The sequence below is a fragment of the Microcebus murinus genome, chromosome 27 (assembly GCF_040939455.1).
Source record: "Microcebus murinus isolate Inina chromosome 27, M.murinus_Inina_mat1.0, whole genome shotgun sequence".
Lineage (NCBI taxonomy): Eukaryota > Metazoa > Chordata > Mammalia > Primates > Cheirogaleidae > Microcebus > Microcebus murinus.
The window spans coordinates 12,859,765-12,883,479 of NC_134130.1; the positions used below are offsets into that span (position 1 = coordinate 12,859,765).

Consider the following 23,715-nt stretch of genomic DNA (forward strand, 5'->3'; position numbering starts at 1 on the left):
TCAGCCCTTGTGGGTCACTGTTGCCAACTCAGTGACAACATTTTCCACCCTGTTCATATTCGTCCCTGCATCTTGGGGCAAGATCCTCAGGATCAAAATTTTTTTTTTTTTTTGGAATCCCTTTCCGGTGGGGTTACACGTTTGATTTTGCCAATGACAGGTGTTTGCCAAACGTTTGAAAAGGAAAGGTAAGGAAAATAATTATTTCTTCTGGGACAGCTGGGGAGAGCTGCCTGGATTTGGGCAGAAGACACGAGGAGAGGTTTTGCAGCTATATCTGGGCATTCTCCTGAGAAACACGTGGTTCGGTTTGTGGCTGTGTGAAAGCAGTTCCCTGCCTTTGCCCTTTTGGTTCTTCCCATATTTGTGTAAATTTGCTAACCTCCTGCATTCAGTCTCTTCCTTCTTAAAACACCTACTAGGCTTTGGTTTTTTAATTAAACCTCATTGTTGAGGGGTGAATTGTGTCTCTCCTCCCTTTGTATTCTGTTGAGGTCCTAACACACACTACTTCAGACCGTGACAGTATTTGGAGATAAAGTGTTTAAAAAGGCAATTAAGTTAAAATGAGGCCATTAGGGTGGCCCATAATATCATACAAAAATAAATCTGTATTACTTAAACCACGCAGGCTGTCTTATTTTCTTATGGCAGCCCTAGGAAACAAATACACCAATCCAAACACTAACCGGGTTGTTAGAACAAGAGACTCCAAATTGTCCCTCTGACTTTTGGGAGCCGAGAGTATGGTCTGGTGATTCCCTGAGGTATCACATATTTGTGAGTCGCTTGAAAAATTCACACAAGGCCACTGTTAGGGTGGAAAGCTTCGTAGGTGCTCATGGTGCCAGTGGAGAAAGATTTCTCATACAGATATTAAGATTTATAAACACAATTTATTTTAGAAGGACAGGGAGGGGGAGAGAGAGAGAGAAAGAGAGAGAGGGAGAGAGAAGGGGGTGGGGGAGGAGAGCAGAGAGACGGTGGCATCCCAAAGAAGGAGAGGGGAGATGCCAGCCGGGAGACCAAGTGACTCTCTGCTTTTATGGGGACAAAGAGAAAAGTAGCGACTGTTGTGAAGTCATTAGCAGGCAGTTGCAAGACGTCAAGTCAAGCTGTCCGTCTTTCTTGTTCCTTCTGTTCCTGGAGAGGTGGTTATCTCTGAGAGGTGGCCAGGCCTGTCGCAGGAGATCTGTGACTTTTGCCCCTGAGATCTGGTTTTGGGCAGGAAACCGAGCCCTGGCGTTTAACCCTCCTGCCAACTCGGGGAGCTTCTCAGGAACACCTTGAGGCTGTAGAACAGATTCTAAAGGCTGTGAGCTGGGGACTTGTAAAGAGAAAGGGTTGACATTTCCTTTCTTTTGGCTCTTTTCTGCTGTTTATGAAAAAAGGAATCCCAGCCTGCTAGTTTGGGGCAGAAACAGCAAAGAGTAGGGAGAGCTCTAGATTGACCTTTAGCTGTTGTGAGAAAACGTGGAGAGTCAAGGCCGCCCTGGTTGCTGTCTAGTAAATTCTGTGCACAGCCTGGTGGGGCTGAGTTCTGACCAGGGCCTTCCTCAGGACCGGAAGTGGACCCTTCCTCAGGACCGGAAGTGGATGCGGCTCCCCTGCCGGAAGTGGTTGCCTGTGTTTTCTAACCCAGACGGGGAGTTAAGGTTTTCAACACGCACCCGACGCTCACCCCGCCCAAAGAGGGGGAGGGACCCAGACAGGGGTGCGTAACGACTGGGCGCCAAGGGCACGTCGGGGCCACCGGGGGGTCAAAGGGCGCGGGGCCGCTGCCCCTGTCAAGCCTGGGTCTGAGGCGAGCGTCGGCGTCTCTGTTTCCCTGAGGAGGAAACTGCTCCGGACGGACGGACAGACGGACGGGAAACTTCACAGCGTCCTGCGACGTGGCCTGACGTGGCCGGATGGATTCCCATGGAGGTCCTACTCTGCGATCCCATATTTCACTACTTTGTCACATCACCTCGTAGAAACACGTCACCAACTTGCCAACCGACCGTTTCGCGTGGCTGCAGATATCTATCGAGCGGCGACAAACGCCACCGCCAAGCGTCCCCGCCTTACACAACAGCTCTGCCCCAGGCATGTCCACACGCGCGTTCACTCCATCCCACCGAGCTCGGTTGGAACAAGGGGGGCTTTGGTTCTTCCCAGAAAATCTGAATGTCACCAAACAGGAGTATTTGAACTTGTGTGCGGGAGGTGGGAATGATGTTGTTTTATCCCCCAGATATTTAAATTTTGTTCTTAAAATGTTCCGTTATTACAGTGACATGAAGTTGTACTACATATTTACTCGGGCGATTCATTCTAAGGTTGCAATTCTAGCTTCAATTAGATTAGAAACAGAAATCATACCTTAACTGAAGAAGGGTTTAGTTTTTAAGCAGTGGTGGCAACTGAAGACAGAGACTTTCAAATAATTTATTTTCCATGAAAGCAAGCAGATCATCTTTATTCCATTATCCAAGAAAACCTTGCAGTGGTTTTGATTATTAAACATGTTTGGCCTCCCTTTATCTGATTCATGCATTGCCTGCCTACTTGCCCACACCCAGACCTGCCATGCTGACACAAATCGAATGACTCCCCAAGCAACCTAATTGCAAATTCAATTCAACCCTCTTTCAATGGGCTTACGTGTAATTTGCACCTCTTTATGACTAATACAAGTCATTTATGAGTTGTGTGTAATCTTCTCTGAGTCTGGAAGTTTCCCCCCACCCTACTTTTAAATATCTTTCTGCAAAAGGGCATATGAGTCACTGAAGTTTATTTTAAAAATGAGTTTTGCGCAGCAAATAATTAAACATGAGAAGACATCGAATATTCTCTGATGCTTTGATCTCCTTAAATCAAACCCCAGATAATGCAATTCCAGAGTTCCTGTAAATACAAAGTATAGCACGTTAAAAAAAATGAGAGGTAGAGGGATGATCACACAGACATTCCTACTTTGGATATTTATTTTTTAACGTTGACTCTGTTTCCTTTGAAAAATCTCAAGCATAATTGATATTTTAATTTCAGAAGAACCACAAATCAACCAGGTAGATGAGCCAGATTCAGTGAGCTTCATATCTCATACTAGATAAGATTTAAATAAAACCTACTCAATTTCTAAACTGTGTCTTTTCGTTTTGACTGTAAAAAATATTAGAACAGCATTAAAGGGATATTTCATAAAACTGTCCAAACATAACTGATTTCAGTTTTGTGTATTCCCGCCCTGTCTTTATTTGTATTAACATATCCATTTGCTTTCTAATACTCAAGAGATGATAAGACAGAAAGAAAACTCCAGAACTAAATGCTATTCTGGGAGCAGAAGGTGTTGTCTGACAGCTGTGGCCTGATGTCCTGCCCTGCAACCCCTGCCGACCCCTTTCTCATCTCCCACAAGTCCCCAAATTCCTATTTTTCATTTACTAGTGATCCCCAAACTAAAAATAAGTCCTTGTTTTTCTTTTTTGCAGAACAATAATAATAAAAGTTCCTTGAGGGCAGAGACAAGATCTTTTCTATTTGTCCCAGTGCTTAATACAGTGCTGGGCACATGGCATTTTCAGTTACTAAATAAGAATAAGAAAAAAAAAAAAGCAATTTATGTCTTCAGTTGGCTTTAAATCTAATCTTATCTTTTTCATAACCTCTGATTGTCCTAAAAATCACAGATTCTTGATAAAGAAGAACAAATCACTATTGGCACATTTAACACTTGTACATTTTATTTAATTAAATCAGCCATTGTACACATTGCAGCTATGTATTGTTAGTGTTGTATTTTTTTCCATTAACTAATACATGCCCTCATAGATATATTCAATTAGTGTTATCACCATGGGAACAAGATGCTGATTCATCAACTGAAAATTCACTTCTTCTCACAGTATTCAAGTTTTTTGATAACACAGCAAAAATCAAAATCAAAAAAAGGTGAATAACCATTATGTTGTTACACAGACATCATCTGCACTGCAAATAACACAACAGAAATGCTTTTCTTGAGCTCCAGTGAAGGTTTGACAAGGAGGCCACAGGGTGTCTCAAAAAGTTCCACTATGGGCCTCTCTCATTTTGGCTGCCAAAGAATGTTTTATTTCCTATCCAACTGCCAAAAAGTGCTAGCATTTGAGGCTTAGGAGATTTGGCTTGTGGGAAACCTCCCCAGGAAATTTTTTTCTCTTGGCAACATTACTTTAAATGATGAAGTGCCATTGTTTGTCACATTTGTTTTTGACAGTCGGAGCAATGAGTCATTTTTGCACAACAGGAAAAGACCAGATAATTGGAAAATGTTCAATCCCTGGAGGACAGACTCTTTTTTTTTAAATTTAAATTTCATCTTCATTGAATATACTTTCTTTAACAAATAACTGATTCAAAATGTATACTGTTTATATGAATATATTTGTGAATATATATATATGTTAAAATGCTACACAGCTTCAACCACTAGAGGAATAAGGAATAGGACATGGAAATCACTCAGATTGTTATAGTCCCTTCTTTGAAACAAACAGAAAAGTGCACAAATGCACTTCAGAGTTTCCAAGGGAGTGTGGATTTCAAATAAATAAACCAAAAAATTTAACCCAAACCAAATTTGCAAAGATTTCTCAATCTCGTCTGCAAGCTGAAAAACAGACCCAGCTGGAAAGTGAAAAGTGTTCACTCTGGGGTGGGGTGGGGAGGGAATGAAAACCATTAATGTGATTAGAAGAGGGGTTTTGACTGTGGTTTTGATTTTTAAATGCCACATGCAGGTATTAGAGAAGATAGAAACCTGGAGAAAAAAAATAAAAAAAAGAAACCACTCCAACATAATGAAGGAGTTTTAACCTTTTATGTCGTGGGTAAATCTTGTTTCCAATGAATTATCTACAGTGCAGTGGCCAGAAGAAAGTACCACCAGTAAGACAGTGTGGTTTGCTAAAGCAGCAATGAAAACTGGAAAACTACAGTAGTTATAGCTTTTAAAATACCCTGCCAGCGTGCCCAAAATCTAAAAGACCTGAAGATGCTAGAATGTCACCTGACGTAGCTGCTAGCAACTGGATACCTCCTCGTTTCCTTCTCCTCCTCCCTTCCTCCCCTCCCTTGGAGTGGTTGCCGGAAAGAGTCATACGCATGGCTGGCCAGCACCAGCAGTAGCTTCTTAGAACCGTTCTTTGAGGTTATGAATCCATCTTTAACTAGGAGCAATGGCTACTCTGGAAGATCTAAGGACATGATAGGTCTGAAGTGCTTCTTTTGCAGTAAAACTGTATTACCATTCGATTGTGTTAGCAATATCGCAATTAACCATCGTTCAGCAATTTCTAGAGGCCTTTTATTCCATGATGCCCAGTGTAGTTATGATAGGCAGTGGTTTTAATTTTAATCTGTTGTTCATCTGAGCATTTCAGCTATATACATTGTACATGGACATCCCTTTGAAGGATTCCTATACGTCGTCACGAGAAGAGGTCTGCAGGTGAAGTTCTTCTGATCAATGGATGTTCATGGAGCTTGGGCAGAAGCAAAGAACCATGGAGGTGGCCAGTCCCCAGCTTAGCACAGACACAACAGAGTAGTGGATACAGCATCCGGAATGAAGGATGCTATCTTTGGTCACAAATCAGCTTAGAGTTAAAGAGGATGCGGGAAAAACTAAAACGAAATGCAGTATCTTTGCTAACAGTGGAAGTGTTGGGGTGTCCCACGAATTAGGCTCGTTAGGTCACTTCTCTAGTGAAAGAGGAAGCTGCATGTTGAGTGAATGTGTGGTTTCTGGCGTGAGGACTGGGCAGCCCCTCATTTGGCCTCTGGCTTCAAGTCCTCCTCGCAGAAATGTCGCAGGAGCCTCTGGAGATCGTGCTGGAGGGCGTCCTGGTCTAGCGCTTCGGGGACATCCTCCAGGTGCTCCAAGTCAATGCGTTTTCCATGCTGGTCCTTCACCACAGCCCTCTTCTGAGTGCGGGCTTTACTCATGGTTGTCCTGGGGGGAAGCAGACACGAGGGAGTTATGCTCTCTTCTCATTGCTAAGAGGCAGCTGCTGGGCCTGGGGGTAACCATCACTGGAGCACTTACTGTCTTACCTCTAGGCTTTTCTATACCACACTATTAACTGCAGACGTCCTTGCATGCCTCCCTATCCTAAAGAGACATAATCTCACTTTGTTGCCCAGGCTAGAGTGAGTGCCGTGGTGTCAGCCTAGCTCACAGCAACCTCAAACTCCTGGGCTCAAGCGATCCTGCTGTCTCAGCCTCCCGAGTAGCTGGGACTACAGGCATGTGCCACCATGCCCGGCTGATTTTTTTCTATATATCTTAGTTGGCCAATTAATTTCTTTCTATTTATAGTAGAGACAGAGTTTTTCTATATATCTTAGTTGGCCAATTAATTCCTTTCTATTTATAGTAGAGATAGGGTCTCGCTCTTGCTCAGGCTGGTTTTGAACTCCTGACCCCGAGCAATCCACTCGTCTTGGACCCCCAGAGTGCTAGGATTACAGGTGTGAGCCACTGCGCCTAGCCGGTATTTTTAAATCTTTAAGAAATATTTCAAATAAATGAAATCATGCTTTAATGTGACCCTCTCAAAAAGCAACCACACGATCATTCATGTTTTGATTACGTTGCGCTGATTTAAGAAAGCTTAGTTGGCCCTGAGATCATGATTCCACAAGTTCCTTTTGACAAGCCCGAAAGATATTGCTTTAAATAGAATTTATTTAAAACACCCATAGCTACCAGCTTCATCCCTACCACATCCCGACCCAAAATTCCCAAAATTATTTTTTATATATATATATATATTTTTTTTTTTTTTTTGAGACAGAGTCTCGGTTTGTTGTCCAGGCTAGAGTGAGTGCCGTGGCGTCAGCCTAGCTCACAGCAACCTCAAACTCCTGGGCTCGAGCGATCCTTCTGCCTCAGCCTCCCGAGTAGCTGGGACTACAGGCATGCGCCACCATGCCCGGCTAATTTTTTATATATATATCAGTTGGCCAATTAATTTCTTTCTATTTATAGTAGAGACGGGGTCTCGCTCTTGCTCAGGCTGGTTTTGGACTCCTGACCTTGAGCAATCCGCCCGCCTCGGCCTCCCAAGAGCTAGGATTACAGGCGTGAGCCACCGTGCCCGGCCCCAAAATTATTTTTTAAGAGAGGTTTCCCATGAGAGACAGAGAGATCTTTCAAAACTGAAGTATTATTCTATCAATATACAGGAAGGTGACTACCAACAAGAGATGCTTTCTCTGCATTCTCAGAGCCCCACGCACTCCTTGCTTTGAGTCCCCTGTTGCCTGAAACAGTCTGGTGCTATGGCCTCCTTCGTCAGATTGCTCATGGCTTCAGGAAAGGAGCTATAACTTACTATTGCATTTCATACATACTCATATCTTCCTGCATCCCTACTGGAAAATGATCATATTGTAATTTGTTTACTCCAAGTTCACTCTCTACTTAAATATAATTCTTCATTGCACAAGTATTTGATGAATGTGTTTTATGTTGCAGACGCTATTATTATAACAAATAAAGAAATTGAATACCCCCATTGGGGGTAAGCATTGGGGGTAAGCAATACCCCCAATGAAATACAACAGAGTACGCATGCAGTGGGGCCAAGTGTCCCACCACCTGAGTCCATGACCCCTCTGCTATACATCCTCACTTAAAAGCACTGTAGGAAATGATCAGTTTTTGTAATATTACCCATGTTTTCCTTACAGATTCAGAAATTGGAAGTTTTGTCCATCTTCCAATACCTCCATGCATTTGTTAAGATCATCCTGATTTTTAAAAAATGACTGACTTCACCCAAAATACTTTCCACTTTCTTTTGGACATTCTTGTTTTCCTACTCTCCCCTTTTCTTTGATACTACATGAATGATTTTATATCTGAAAGCTATAAATTTGCTCCTCTTGATGAAAAGGTCAAATTTGGTTCCAATGACTGAAGTAAGATTATGTTTTTCTAACTATTCAGCATTCGTTATTTTTTTTCCCCAAAAAAGGCAAATTTCTGACTATTTCCGCTAAGAGCTGGTAGAGCCTTTCTAGCACTGGTGTTAGGGGATAAGCTTCTATCAAAGGACATTTCCTGGTATTTTGTGCAGCCATATGTAGATGAATATGTTTATGAATATGTACACGTATGTGAGCAAATATCTTCAACGACATATAAGTTCTCATGAACAGAGCTCTATAACTAACTAGCAGTGCAAACTCGATCGAGTTGTCTATATTCCTGGCTTCAAATTCACCAGCTGTCATTGAGAATTTTGGATTAATTGGTCTCTAAATCTATCCCAGTTTGAAGATCTCCCAGTTTGAAGATCTCCAGATGCTGGGACATGCATGATTTACGTGGTTTCATCTGAATAACTGGATAAAAGACTTAAAAGTTCAGATTATAAAAGGCATTTCATCCTTAATTCACATAGGATTTTTAAAGTTCTAAGAGAGCAATTACACTCTTTTCAATTCCTAGCTGCTGCTGTTTTTCACATTTGACTGGAGGGCGGAAACAGAACCTTTAATTTTGCTGTTCTAATTATTATGTTCCAAAGGCTTAAAATAGCTTTGCAGATTACTATAAACAACAATCTTTCTCTCCTTTTCAATGAAGTGAAAAGCACATTAGTAACTTGAATTTCCATTGTGTCTTTTCACTGAGAAGCTGAGAACATTTTCTTAATCTAGAGGCTTACAGGGCTGAGAGAGGACCAGTGAGAAGTGGGAGCAAAGGAATCGTGCCCACATTTACACATCGAGTCTGTGATGGAGACAAAAACAGACCCGTGCTGCTCCCAGCCGTAACGTGCTGCTTACGGCTTTCACGACACTTCCCTTGTTAAAGCCCCTGGTTCCGGCGTTGCTAATACACTCGGTGCCTGGGTACCAAACTCATGCTCATGTTATTTGTCACTCACATGCAGAATCACAAAACAGCTCATTAAAAAAAAAAAAGCGTGTACCATTTAAAGTAATGATTTACTAAGCTTAAGCTGAATGTAGCAGGTCACAAAATTAATTTGTGATCAATGGATTAGATTCTTTTTCTTGTGCTCTCCAAGTCTGTCAACACAATGGAATATCCCAGCTGTTTGGTTTCAACACATTAATGACTTCCTAAGGCCCAAGGAGTCAGATTGCGTAAGCACATTCTCACTATCTCTATGCCTTACTATGGCTCTTAAAACATCAAGAGGCTATTTCAGGTGTGACATTCTGACAGATCACCACTTGACCGAAGCCAGTACAGGACAGTCAGCAGTTCCCAAGGGGTTTTAGGGCATATGTCGGAGCTGTGCCCTCTTTTTCCTAAAACTGGAAAACTTTTTATGGTGTTAGTTAGCAAAGCATCACCCCATGCTAACCCAAACCTTTTAATTATTGATCCATCCTCTTTCAGAATTTCATTCTCTACTAAACTGGGGAAGTGGACTTTCATGTGGCTACCTGTGTAACTCAAAGCCTGAAGTGAGAAAAAAGAAAAGAGGACAAAACTCATCAGAAACCACAGACTTTAAAATAATCTATTGCTTTACTTAATTCATAGTCAGTATGAAAACATATACTCGAAATAAAAATAACTCCTAGAAGCAGATCTAAGTTTTGAGTTTTATTTAACAAGTGCCTTAAATTTCTCCCATTTCTGAGGGACATTTGTTATAATTACTTTACAAAAGCTGCTGATTAATATCCACATGGATTGACTTTCAGTTTCCTCCTTGCCTCACCCACTTCTTTTTACAGGGGACACCTCAATCATCAATATCATGACCCGAGGCAAAAACAAATAAACAAGGCCCAAAGTGTATAACTCAGAGGATTCATCACAGTTGTCAAAATGTGAAAGCTGGAAGTATTTAAATAAGGTATGCTTTTAATATCCCAATGCACTCATATATAATCACAATATATTAATATATTTTGAGTGTAGTAGTGGACATACATACAGCATTTAACTTCAAAATGTTTCAATAGCAAAAATCTTTTGTAGGTGTTGGCATACGCCCATCATCCCTTAATCAAAACCTCGGGGGCAAGATGTGTTTCAAAATTTAGATTTTTTTTTTTCTTTTGAATTTTAGAAAGGTAATATGACGCATATACAATCAATCATCCGCCACAAAACAATGGTTTGGTCAATGATGGATTGCATGTATGACAGTGGTCCCAGAAGGTTATGACAGAGCTGAAAAATTCCCATAGTGTGACGTGTCCCACAGTGTCCCGTAGTGATGACGTCTGAGCTGCTCCAACCTCTCAGTGCCACACATCGCTCACATGTTTGTGGAGATGCTGGTGTGACCAAACCCACTGTGACCTTCCAGTGGGACACAATGTGGAGGTGAAAGGCCATGACATCAATGATCCTGACCCTGTGTCGGCCTAGGCTAATGCATGTGTTTGTGTCTTAGTTTTTAACAAAAATGCTCAAAAGTAAAAAAAAAAAAAAAAAATTAAAAATTTAACAATAGAAAAAAAATCTTAAAGGCTGGGTGCAGTGGCTCACACCTATAATCCCAGCACTTTGGGAAGCCAAGAAAGGAGGATCACTTGAGGTCAGGAGTTCAAGAACAGCCTGAGCAAGAGTGAGACCCCGTCTGTACAAAAGTAGGAATTTCAGCGAGGCGCAGTGGCACACGCCTGCAGTCCCAGCTACTCAGGGAGGCTGAGGCAGGAGGATCACTTGAGCCCAGGAGTGAGAGGCTGCAGTGAGCTGTGAAGATGCCACAGCACTCTATCACAGGCAACAGAGCAAGACCCTGTCTACAAAAAAAAAAAGGAAAGAAATTCTTTATAGAATGAGGATATAAAAAAATATTTTTGTGCAGCTATACAATATGTTTATGTTTTAAGCTAAGGTTTACTGCAAAAAAGGCAAAAAGTTAAAAGAAACTTGAAAAGTGTATACAGTCAATAAATTATGGCAAGCTAAGGTTTATTATTTAAAAAAGAAATTTTTTTTTGTAAATTTAGTGTAGCCTAAGTGTGCAGTGTTTAGAAAGTCTACAGTAGTGCACGGTAATGTCCTAGAACTTCACAGTCACTCACCACTCACTCACTGACTCACCCAGAGCAACTTCCCGTCCTGTAAGCTCCAGGCATGGTAAGGTCCCTACACAGGTGTACCATTATTTTACTCTACCTTTCTCTGAGGCTAAGAGAAAGGTAGAGCTAAGAGGCTAGATCATCTAGGTTTGTGTAAGTGCACCTTGTGATGTTCACACAATGGCAAAATCACCTAAAAGATGCATTTCTGAGAACACATCCCCATTGCAATACACGGTTGTACTGAATATTACTAACACCCCAGGGGTGGTGAAGAAGGCATCCTGCAATCAAACCCGATTTATATTGACAGTAATACATACAAATAGTCAATCTAAGTAGGATAAAAAAACTTCCTGTCATAATAGTTTCGTGACAGTTTATTCCGTGTTTTACTGCCAAGTTAACTTATAAAATTTGTTTTGAGTTTCAGAAATTTTAGATTTCAGCAAGGGTTTGTGGATCTGTCACTGTGGGCCCATTTTACAATCATTGGAAACCAGAACTTACATAATCATAATTGCCTTTTAAATTTAGGGGTATGGAATATATCTAAATTTTCTTTAATACCTATCATTGACAATATTTGAGAATATTAGCTAGCTAAAATAATTTGCAAAATCTTAAATATCTTTCCCTTTTTCATTGGGAGTGCAAGACAATTCTGTGACTTTTTAACAAGATGTATAATCAGGCCCCAACTCCAGACATCCTGAGTATGATTTAGCAGAAGCAAATCCTGGGCATTGGGACCTTTGAAAGCTCTAATGTGACACCAATGAACATCATAGTTTGCAGGAACATTACCGTACAAGGTCCTCAGACAGGAGTTCTGCTCCCTGGAATTATTCTGCATCCTTTCATAAATTAATGTATGGAATGACACAATGACAAAAATTTTTCTTTTCCAATGCAAAGTGAACATAAAACACACACGAAAACGACAAAATGATGATGCTTCTATACCTCTTCAAAGTCATCTTTGGCTGAAGGCAGATCAGTAGCTAAACTAGAATCCCCCAGATGCTTCTCCATCCTCTCTCCTTGGACCATAGTTGTTTTAACAACTTTGCTGACTCTACGGCCTTCCACTGGTTCAGCCTGAAATTGTGACGGACTGGACAGAACGCTGGGCTCAGACAGAGTCACCTAATGAATGAAGGACACATGACAAAACAATTTCTGGCTGCCAAAAAGTAACTATGATGAGTTTTTTTCTATGTTAAAAAACAAAAAACAAGACTATAATGTTCTACACTGGCTTTCCAGAAAACACTATTTGGAATTAGAAAAAACAAAGTACAGTCGATTGGTAATATCTATCTATATCTCCACTATGCCAAATCAACTTGAATTACTCAAGTTCAATGAGTAATGAGTCAAGAGAATGACTCTGGTGAGTAAGAAGCTGACTGCTCAGAGCAGTGCAGACTTAATGGCCTGTGGATGAACTCTCTTTTTCCACATTTAAATGGTTTCTTTTGGTGTTATGAAAATATAATTAGCTTCTAAAGGAGGAACTCTACAAGCTATGAGAAAATGAAAAGCAGATTTCTAGAGAACTTCGTGTGTATAATATAAAATTTTGAGGCAATGAATGAATGGAAAATGGTAAGAATTTCACAAATTATTTCCAGAGAGAGTAAATATGTTCCTGAAAGAGGGAAATAAAACAGAAAGAAACAAATCAAGGAGTTTCTAGATCCTGATTTGAGTGACTCTGTAATGCAGAAGTTTGAACATTACATATTGATCGGAAGTGACCTTCAGAAGGATCACGTGCCAACCAGGCTCCAACACCACAATACACTCGACCATGGGCTCTTCATAACATACTGCTTGGCCAGCACGCAAGATTTTATCCTTTTAAAATGTGACTTTTGGATTCCTGCTGTGGGCAACCAGGAATTAAATAAAAAACAGAAACAAAACGGACCAAAGAAATACAATAAGTATATTGGCCATAAATCTCCCTGATGGTAATTTTAAAATCACATAGAATCATGACAAAAAAAAAAAAAAATTGAATGAGCACGTGAAAGAAGACAGCCACATAAAAAGGGACAGGTGAGGCCAGGATGAATGAACAAGCTTGTCCATCTTGTTTGAGTTCTGTTTTGCTCTTCTCCGTAAAATACATTTTGGAGAGTTAGGCGGTCTCACCTCTGACTGTTCGATGTCACTCTTCAATACTACGCGCTTTATGACCTTGGAGTAGCCGTCCCCCTCCTCGATGCTGACAGGCTCCTGCGGCAGTCCCTGCATTATAATCTCTTCTTTCTCCGTGCCCTCAGAGGACACATACCGCCTAATGATTTTCCTAGTAATCTGAAATATATTTAATGCATGTATCTTAGTTTTGAGTTACAGCACCCCGGTATTGATAAATTCTAATCAGGAAGTTTGCAGTCAACTGTGTTAGGATACGATGGGCAATACCTTCTTCACCACGGTGTGTCCGTGCTCATCAATGTATTCTTCCTCTGTGACTGTTTCTGGGGGAATGTCAGGCATGTCATCTCCCTGCACAGTCGGGGGGGAAAAGGGTCACTACAGAGTTTGGCACCATTGCAAGGAATTGCCCCCAGGTGCTTATAACATGAGGAGTGTTAGAAAAATCAAAGGCGATGTTCAGAAGCATTGCGGAGATACAAAATCCTGTCGAGTAGTTTGTTTAAAAGGAAAACAAAACAAAACAAAACAAAACAAAACAAAACAAAACAGGTGAGTAATAACATGCTTGGGATAATCTGACCAAAGTCAGGTGAAACTTAAACAAACAAACAAAATTAGATAAGCGAGAGGTGAGGGGCGTGGAATTAAAAAAGCCAGGTCTTGCTCTTGCTGGGTGGCTCTCTCGGAGGTCAGCTGCAAACGCCATTACCGCCGCATTTCTTTACAAACAGAACTTAGAAGAGTTAAGGGATCCGCTTTGTCATGGCCATGCACTACCTAAGGAGCATGCCAAGCCTTCACTGAACCAGGTCGATCACTCTGGAAAGATACGGGGACGGGACTGGCCCTGGCGTGCAGTAATGGAACAGCTGGTACCTGAATAATCACTCGCCGGCGGACGACCCTGGTAGTTACCATGGCCTCCTCATCTGAGCTGGCCTCCAGCTCCCCTAATTCCTCTGTTAGCTCCTGGTGGAAGCATGGAAGCATTGTTTTGTTTAACACGCTAAGGAATGACTTCACCACCTGTTTCTGCTTTAGGTTGCATTCTGAAAGTTTCACTCATGGAGGCTTTGATGGAAAAGTCAGCAGGGGTGAAAATAAAAATGCGTGCTGGTCTCAAACTTTAACAAGAATATAGTTATTTTGTTTAATGGATAAAAAAAAAAATATTCCGGAATTCTGAAAGCTATACGAGAGCCCATCTGTCAAAAGCAGTTCAAAGAAATGAGCAGCTAGCTCACATGACTTCTTATACTTAAACTCCTAAAAAAATAACTAAATGTAAGCATAGAACTTAACTTAAGCAGCACAATAAACACTTGTGAGCCATTGACATTTGGTCTTAGGCTTAGAATTATTAACCCAAAGACATAAAAATATCTCCTATTTGTAGAAGAGCTATCTGCAGGAAGTTAAAATTTCCCATAGCCATTATCTAGCAAGTAGTGTATCTCCTGACATCAAAAGTGGCAGTCTATGAATAATATTACACTCATATTGCAGAGAAGTTGAGATGCAGAGGCCTATCAGATCTTATGGGTCTGGGTCAAAGCCAGAGATGGGACAAAAAACATATTAATGATTTTAAATTACAGCATACATCTTGGGAGTCACATTATCAAATCACTCCTTCCTAATGAAATGTTATTTTTTTAAAAAAAGAAAAATCAGCTAAATTCGCTTAATGTATCTAGAAATATGGTCAGCAAGAAAAGGGATTGAAATTGGATGCCCAAGTTAGGAAGAAGTGAAGGGTCAACATAGGAAGCTTAAGGGAGATAACTGGATAATCATCAAGAATAAGTGGAACAGTCCTGTATAAAGTATGTGGAATGCAGAATGACTTATCAAAGTTCATTTGTCTAGAATAGATTAAACATATGAATTATCCAGATAATTGTTTCAAGTCTGACTTCACTAAGCCTCTGAATTCTTAGGCTAACTTTGGTAACTTTTAAGCCCAGCTAGCACATATGAAACATTTTCATTAGTATTCATTTAAGCCCCAAATCTGAGAAATGAGTAATTCTGTGCAGAGTAAACTTGGAATAAAAATCTATTCATGAGATGAATTGTTTCAGATAACTGTCAAAATCAGGACATAGTTCTCATTTGCCTGGATCTTTCCTAATTTTAGCTATGATTTTTAGATAAATCCTGGTAGCAGATGTCACCATCAAGGTGACAAAACAAGTGTATATCTTAAGCCCAAAGTTACGTTGCATCACTTGACTTTCCCCCACAAATTTCAATTTTTTCATATAACTCATCTTTTACCACTCAGCCTTAATTAATGCTTTAAAAACACTTTGAAATATAAAATTTATATAAAAATTAAAGAAATATAAAATTTATATAAATTTATTAAATTTATAAAATGTAAAATTATAAAATGTATATTTTTCTAAAAGGAAAAAATATCTAATTTAACTTATATTAAATTAAGTTTAATTCTAACATGTCTCACACTTTCTTGTGTGTAAGAATCTTCCAGGGAGTTATGTAAGAGTGCAGATTCTTGCTCCTTCTCCCTCCTTCTCCCTCCCAGGGGTGGGATTCTGATTCCGACTCAGGACTTCTGAGGAGGGATCCCCAATTCATTGGGAGGCATGTGAACTATATAGACCATGTTTGGGGAACAAATGGTTTAAATGAATTTTTTAACATGGTCCCCACTTCTCAACTTCACAAGTCAATGACAAAGGAAATGCAACGATGCATGCCACCGTCGGGCATTTGGACATTTAGAAACGGCAGTAAGTTCAGGCATGATGTTCTTCTTCTAAGTCATTCCTGAAATACATTTAATGAAGTCTAATTTGGAAATTATCCTTCTCTAATGAGAAAACGCATTTGGAGGGCTACACCTGACCCGACCCGACATGCACAGGTTGCGTGCTTGTCCCCTGGCGGCATCACCGGCACACCCGTGGCTGGCACTTGGGACTCTCTCAATCCCTACCTCTAGCTTTCATGCCTAAATTTACTAATTTTAAAAAGCTACGTCACATATATTGCGTCATCACAGTTTTCTTAGCAAAAGAGTTTCCGATGATAAAATGATGGCTTCTGGTCAAAGAGCCAGTCTGGGCACGGTGTACCATTTCTCCTGGATTCACTGGCGCTCAGATTTTTAAAAGGGATTGCGGGTTTCCATGGCTCAGATGAATAAATTTGGTAAAGTTTTTTTTTTTTGTCTTGAAATGAAAAAAGTAAACGACCCGAGAAATGGAAATTGAAAGGTTTGTAGCTTCGTTCCAGATGGGCAAGGACAGGGAGAGGAAAGAAGTCTTACCTTTTCAAAGGCCGTATTTTCCTGGAGTCTTTCCAAGGCCTGCGACTGGTCATCCGCAGACTCCACTATCACAAGGCTCGTCTTCTGCAGAGAACTCTCGTCCCCGCGCGCTGGGCGCTCTTCGGGCTCCTGCACGATGGGAGAGTCTCCCCGCTCGCTGGGTGCTGGCGTCTGGGGGTACAGCCTCTCCTCCTCAGGGGGGCTACCAACGTCCTCAGGTGTCTTGCTGGGAGACCCAGGTACTGCCGTGGACTTTTGAGTCTCTGACACTTCTGGTCCTGGGGATGTCACACTGGAATGAAAAAGCCAGATGATGCAAATTTGGCCCAGAAAGGAAATTTGAAGAAAAATCATGCTGTAAGATATACTGCAGAGTTGTAGCTCATGGGTCTAGCAGTGACAGACGGTGATGTATTCGAAAGATAAAAATTATCCTAAGGTGTATTACAGTTACCTGACCTCTACAAATTGTGCATGTCACAATTTCGTCTTTTCCTTGATAACTCAATATTGAGGACTTCAGTTTTAGATAACAAAAATTTGTAGATAATAAGGTTTTTGAAACAAGAATCAAATTTGGCAAAATTAACTAAATCCCCATGTCAATACAGTTGTCATAACTGTATATATATGGAAATTTCTATTGTACCTCTGAAAACCTATTTTACTTAGTAGAGGATCGGTTGATTCTGAAACATTTTCTATTGATATAGTTGGGAGTTATTCCAATAAAACCTCTAATAATCTCAATTACTAAATAAGAAAATTCTTTGCCTTTTCTTCCCCCCACTTTTTTTGGTAGTTAGTGCAATTTTCTGTCACTTTATGGATATCAAATGGCCAGCAAGCCTCTCTGTTATCCCCTCTTTTGTCTCTCTTTCTCTTAGCTCTTCTCACCCCTGAAACCTGTAGATAGAGGGGAGACTGAAGGGTCAGGGGAAGAAGAGATGGTTTCATTACCCATTTCCCCTTCTTCTCATGTCAGTGACCCCAAAACAAAACTCACTAATGGCAAAGGCAATGCCATGGTGCAAACCCATGACACGCTCTTCTCAGATTCCAGGGTTGGGGACACGTTTGCCGTTCTCACGATCTGTTTTCTTTTTCCGGACAACCAGTGTCACTTAAACAACTCTTTCTCCTTTGCTTCCATAAATCGCTGAACTTAAATTTTGGATCAAATCGTGTTCCTCAACTTCCTTCAGCCAGAAACTCTCTAAAAGCCTTGTTTTTATTCCCACCCCAACTCCATCCCACCTCCTTTTATGGTCTTTTATTCTGTGAGAATAATTTGTATTATGTTCATATTTTTATAGTTAGCCACCTCAGAGCTGTGCTGAAACACGCCATGGGCTGCTGCACCTACACTGTCACTGCTCCTACTCCACACCAGCCGTGCACGTGGGCGTGACATTAAAACATTACAGAGCAGATATGTGCAAAGGCACTACAAACATCGCTGCTTCATCTACATGACATTTTACAGTTTAAGCAATGCTGCTACAGGCGTCTCTTTGACCTTTGACCCGTGAGATGAGTGAAGTGCATATTATTATCATAACATATAGGTGTAGAATGGAGATTCAAAACACTTAAGGGCTTGTCCAAAGTCACAGAACTGAAGTTGGCTCAAGCATGTCAATGCTATAAAATACGATCACAATTATGCCTTAAATGCCACATTTTTTTCCCCCTGTAGCTCTGGCATTTGTTATTGGTGGTGTCATTTTAAAATCATTTAAAAATGAGTTATGCTTGTACATGTCTGGCATCCTGGCCCCACTGAACTAGTTCTTTAGGCGCACATGTGACAGGCTTTCTTTTGAAACTCACAAGTACTCCTGCTGGTGCTCAAGAGAGGACTCTTCGGGCAGGTCTCGCATTTTCCCTGAGAAATCCTGTAGCACTTGCTCCTTCTCAGTTTGGGGAATGAGTCCTGTTGCTGAGCTGTCCCCATCAGTTTTGGGGAGGGAATCCTGGAAGGTGGAATAACCAACAGAAATGTCTTCCTCGGACACGATGGGAGGGTGATCGCAAGGCTCGCTCCCTTTAGAGACAGCTCGCTCCTCTTTCTGCTTGTGCTGTGCGGTGGATAGCTCCTCTTGGAGGACTGAGAACCCTAAAGAACAATTTAAATTACGTATTTAATGAAGGCTCGCCTATATTAAATGGATATTCATCAAGTGACTACTACGTGCCATGTCCTGAGATAGGCCCATGGGCTACAAAGACGAACAAGACATTGCCTTCGAGAAGCTGATCGTGGCGGGGCCAGGCAAGGAAGAGCCCACCCAAATGCAGCCGCAGGTGCAGTCAGTGAACGCCAGAGCACCTAACTAGGGGTGAAAGAATTTGGAAAGGAAATGCAGAGGGGTGATATCTTAAGGAGACCTCATGGTAAGTAGGAGTCAGCTGTGATAGTCCAGGCATAGAATCTCCCGGGTAAGAGGAATCAAGATTAACAATAACGATAATAAATAATTGCTAATACATGCTGGATATTTACTCTGTCAGGCACTGTTCTAAGAGCTTTGCAATATTAATTTAATCCTCACTACAGTACCCTGAGGCCAGCATTCTTTTGATGTAGAGTCTCTTATGCCAGCAATTTCATTCTATCCAGGGCGATGAGAAGCCATTGGAAGAGATTTAGCAGAGGAGTGATTGACATTCATCTATTTAATCATTCATTTATTCCACAGATATATACTGAGCATCAACTATGCTGTTTAGATGCTAGATCTATAGCAGTGAACAAGATAGAAAACATTTCTGCCCTCACTGAACTTGTATTTCTGCATATATGTGGTAAATATTAAGAGAAAAGTAAACAAGGGTATAGAATGAATAGTGCTCTTATTTTAGATAGCCTTGTCGGGAACGGCTCCCCTCAGGAGGTGATATTTAAAGAGTGACCTGCACAAAGTGAGGGGAAAAGGTATCCAATGATCTGAGGGAGGAACACTTGAGGGTGGAAAGAATAGAGAGTGCAAGGGTCCCAATGGGGGCTCTGAGAACAGCAAGGAGGCCAGGTGTCAGGACTAGGGAGAGAGGGACAGGCAGGGACATGGGGACAAGCTATAAGGCTCTTACTTAACATTAACACACATCATCGTCGAAACCCAGGAGTAGTAAGACAACACAGAAAAGGAGTCTGAGGAGGAATAGCCCACAAAGTAGAAAACAAAAGGAGAGACAGGAGTGTCACCGAGAGTAAGGAAGACGTTTTAAGTAGAAGGGATTAATTATTTGTGCCAATATTACTAAGGAGTGAAGTTAAGCAGAAGCCTGAGAATTGCCCACTAGATTTGACAACGAGGAAACAATTTGTGAATTTTGCAAGATTGACTCACGTTGAGTTCTAGAGACAGTTCTAGAGGGAAGAGAAGAAGCAGACAAAGAAAATTCTATTCTTTTAAGAGGTTTCCTATAAAATGATGGAGAAACAGCAGTAATACAGTGGGCATGTTATAGAGTGAAAGATGGTTATTTGCTTTGTTTTGTTCTTAAAGATTAAACCTATTTATTAAAGCATCTTTTAGTGCTGTTGTGTGTGGTCCAGTTGATGGAAGCCAGAATGGATGCTCTCAGCAGTGAAGTTCTTGACTAGGTAAAGGGGGATGAAATCTAGTACAAAGGAAGAGATGATGGCTTCAGCAAAGCAAGGACATTTCACCCATTGTAATGGGAGGGAAGGTAGAGAATGTGCAGGCATCAGAATGCACTCGAGATGGTAGATTTTATGGTGGAAGAGTAGAGACATTTGCTTGTGATTATTCTTATTTTTTCTAAGAAACATGAAGCTTGGTCCTCAGCTGTGAATAAATAAGGAGGGGTGATAATGTTGGAAGTTTGAAGGAAAAAGAGAACACGTGTAATAGAGATGAGAAACAGAGACAGAGAGTGACTGAGCTGCAAGGGAATGACAGTGGGTTAGAGAAACTTAAACGTGGAAAAGATGGCTGGAGGTCCCAGTGGGTTCGAAGGAGTGTTGGTGTAGAAGCAGAAAAGGAAGTAAGTGCAATGCTTCAAGTTAGCACTTGGAGGCAGTACAGTCACTGGCAATGATACAGCATTGCTTGTGAGGATAGGAATGGGTGGTGAAAGCCGAGTAAAAAACACTAGCATAAGAGTGACCATCACGAAAGTGAGGAAATGGAATTGGATGGATCACCCAGGTTGATGGAGAAATAGCAAAGACTGAGCGGTAGGGGGTTGGCCAGGCACCAACAAAATGGGCAGGGAAGTCTCAGGGTAGCAAGGAAAAGAATGCATGATCACCAAAGCCCATGGTCTATCTTCCAAACCCAGAGATATATATAGCAAGTCCAGTGCCTGAACTAACTACACACACACACACACACACACACACACACACACACACACACACACACACACACACTTTGACCTTCGCTATGATCCAGTGTAATGGTCTGTTCAATTTCTGCATAGCTGTGACTGATGCGTTCCTGGAGAGGCTCCATGCTGGTCTCCATGAGATGAACAATATCCATTCGGTTGATCTTGGTGAGACATTCAATGAGGCTGGTATCTGAGACATTGGAGAAGAAGCATTTATTACATCTGAGAGGTACCCTTTTTAAAGTCTCTTTCATTTAGTCACCTTACTAACTTTTTGATATTTGTACAGGCAACAACAAAAACCTAATTAAGGGTCTTTGTAAAAAATACGCAGACAGACAAAAAAAGATATGCACAGTAAAAGGAGACATCTGGTGGACACAAGCCAGCCCTAAAAATAAAGTTGCCAGATAACACACAGCATGCCCAGTCATGCCTGAATTTCAGATTAAAAAAACAAATACTTTTTTAGAACAAGCATGTCCCAAATATTGCACAGACATACTTATACTAAAAATGTATTTGTCGACTATCTGAAACTTTAACTGGGCTCCCCTCTATTTTTATATGCTAAATTTAACAATATTACTTAGAGAATAAATGATACATGTAGGCTGGATACAGAGAGAGGTTCCCAGTTTCAAGGAGATATCATGAGAAGTGACAAATTGAGACCGGCTGAGGGATGAGGAGAAGCTCGGGGCTATATCTCTCCCCATTTTATCTGATGTGATCAGAGTATATCATATAAATTACTGCATAGAATATCTAGTTGACATTTTTTCCCCCACTTAGGTTTTTTAGGAATAAAGGAAGCAGGAACTGAAGGTAACACACTACCAATAAAACAATGCTAATTAAAGCAATTGTGTCCTCTTATCAATATTTAGAAAATATTAGGACTTGAATAACACTCCTGTTAGAAGCCAGTGCTGATACTATTTACCACTAGTTACCATTGTTCACAGGCATGCAGTGCAAGGATTTTTTTATGCAACAGGTATATTTTAGAAATGGCAATAGCTTGTTCTCATTTGCTTATAGTAGTTCAGTAAGTTTTCTCTTAACGTTGTGGAGAAGTTCTTGGAAACTGTGATTCTAAGCAAAATAATGCACAATGAAACCAATTTTGCCATCAGCTAATTGATATAAATGAAAATTAAGGTCCTATGACATATTTCCAGTCACAAAAACATAATCTTCTAAATAAAGATCCAAAATACTTCTAATGTTAAATATTAAAATAAAAGTGACCTATATGTACATTTAATAAAGATCGATGAAAATAACTAAGGTAACTATGTACCCAAGTTTTAGTGAATCAGTGAGTGACAGCAATCAGAGTGGGGGTGAGTTCGATCAGGGAAAAAATGTTTCAAAGTGAACACTGTAAGTAGCGCCCCCTCCCGCCACCCAGTTCAAAAACAATCCCAAACAGCACAAGCTCACCCAGTGCTTTTATACTGCACCTTTCATTGTCATGCGTTCGTATGATTATCAGATACTTCATGAATTTGTATTTGACAATAATGCATACTCATTCATTCATTCCTTTTCCAACCTGCTTATTCCATTTCAGGGTCACAGGTGGCTAAAGAATATCCCAGCAGCTCGGGGCACAAACTGAGAAGCCATTTTGGACAGGACACTATCCCATAGCAGGGCGCAAACACACAAACACACACACATACACACACACACACACACACACACACACACACACACCCTCAGACTGGGACAATGCAGACATGCCAGTTCATCTCATGTGCACACCTTTGGGATGTGGAAGGAAACCAGAGAACTTGGAAAAAACCCATGCAGACCTGGGGAAGACATGCAAGTGGCCTTACAGGGAATTTTATTTCTTTACTCATCAATAAAATGATATTGAACACAATGACGTTATTTGAGGACCCGTTGTACTCCAGAGCAATGGCATTTGTTGTTTCATTACTTCACTGAATTTGCAAGATGGAGTTGCTGAGCAAGTGGTCCCCCCGTTAGCCAGGCACGCATGCAGTCCCCACCTACCCGTAGCGTGTTTCCCGTCCCTTTCTAGCCAGTACTTCAAAAGTGCGTGACTCTGGTCTTGAAGGGAGTTGGGATTCTCAATTCGAATTTGGTGAATTTGTTCCTCGGTGAAATCCAGTTCTCTTGCTAATTCTAAAAGAAAAAATATTACTTTGTTAACATATTAACTTCGAGCTTTGAATTCCTACACCTCGCTTTGTGCTTTTGTAAATGATGTGTTCTTTATATTGGGGGGGTGAGTATTTGGGTTCTTTTATTATATTTCTACATATCAGAAGTAACTCACATATGCTTTTGTTCTTCTAGTATTAATTGTGGATTTTTCCAATAAAACAGGGTATAGTGAAAATATTTTCATAGTGAAAATATTAAGTGTGAGGCAGTGATATTAAAATATATATAATTCAGACCCATTTAATTCCAAAATGCAAATGAGACCTTTAATACTTGCTTATACTCTTAACCAAGATGAATGGCAAACAAATAACTGAAAACAGGAGAAAAAACATTTCTCTCTTTTAATTTCATAGGTGACGTTTTAAGTACTATAAATCCTGTTTCTGAGTTTTTGGTTGGATAAACTCCTTTCTCTGATTTGATGGCATGTGAATAAAAGGTCTAGGAAGCATTCAGTGATGTAGGGAAGAAGCCACAAAGTTTTCCTTTAAATTCTATCATTAATATTCCATATAGATGCATATGTGTTATGAGGTATATATGGGTGGGTAAAGCAGATGACCTCTTGGAGGGCAATTTGAAAATATCTTTCAAAATTAAAAATATATGTC

The 23,715-nt window shown here is 40.7% G+C and overlaps 1 protein-coding gene across 50 annotated transcripts in view; it reads right to left on the reverse strand.

Annotated features, from left to right (window-relative positions):
* Positions 1–3,714: 3,714 nt before the first annotated feature.
* ANK2 (ankyrin 2) overlaps positions 3,715–23,715 on the reverse strand; it is a 559,765-nt gene continuing 539,764 nt past the window's right edge. For 17 of the 50 annotated variants that reach the window (XM_075998068.1, XM_075998071.1, XM_075998065.1 and 14 more), the window contains 7 exons: positions 22,928–23,059; positions 20,943–21,086; positions 18,368–18,653; positions 16,535–16,826; positions 13,501–13,584; positions 13,225–13,389; positions 3,715–5,986 (listed from right to left, as the gene is read on the reverse strand). In XM_075998068.1, coding sequence (XP_075854183.1) covers positions 5,972–5,986; positions 13,225–13,389; positions 13,501–13,584; positions 16,535–16,826; positions 18,368–18,653; positions 20,943–21,086; positions 22,928–23,059 — 1,118 coding nt within the window. In that variant the 3' untranslated portion in view covers positions 3,715–5,971. Of the gene's footprint in view, positions 5,987–9,386; positions 9,479–12,027; positions 12,211–13,224; positions 13,390–13,500; positions 13,585–14,112; positions 14,206–16,534; positions 16,827–18,367; positions 18,654–20,942; positions 21,087–22,927; positions 23,060–23,715 lie in introns of all 50 variants that reach the window. The other 33 variants (XM_075998032.1, XM_075998033.1, XM_075998035.1 and 30 more) reach the window with 5 other exon arrangements.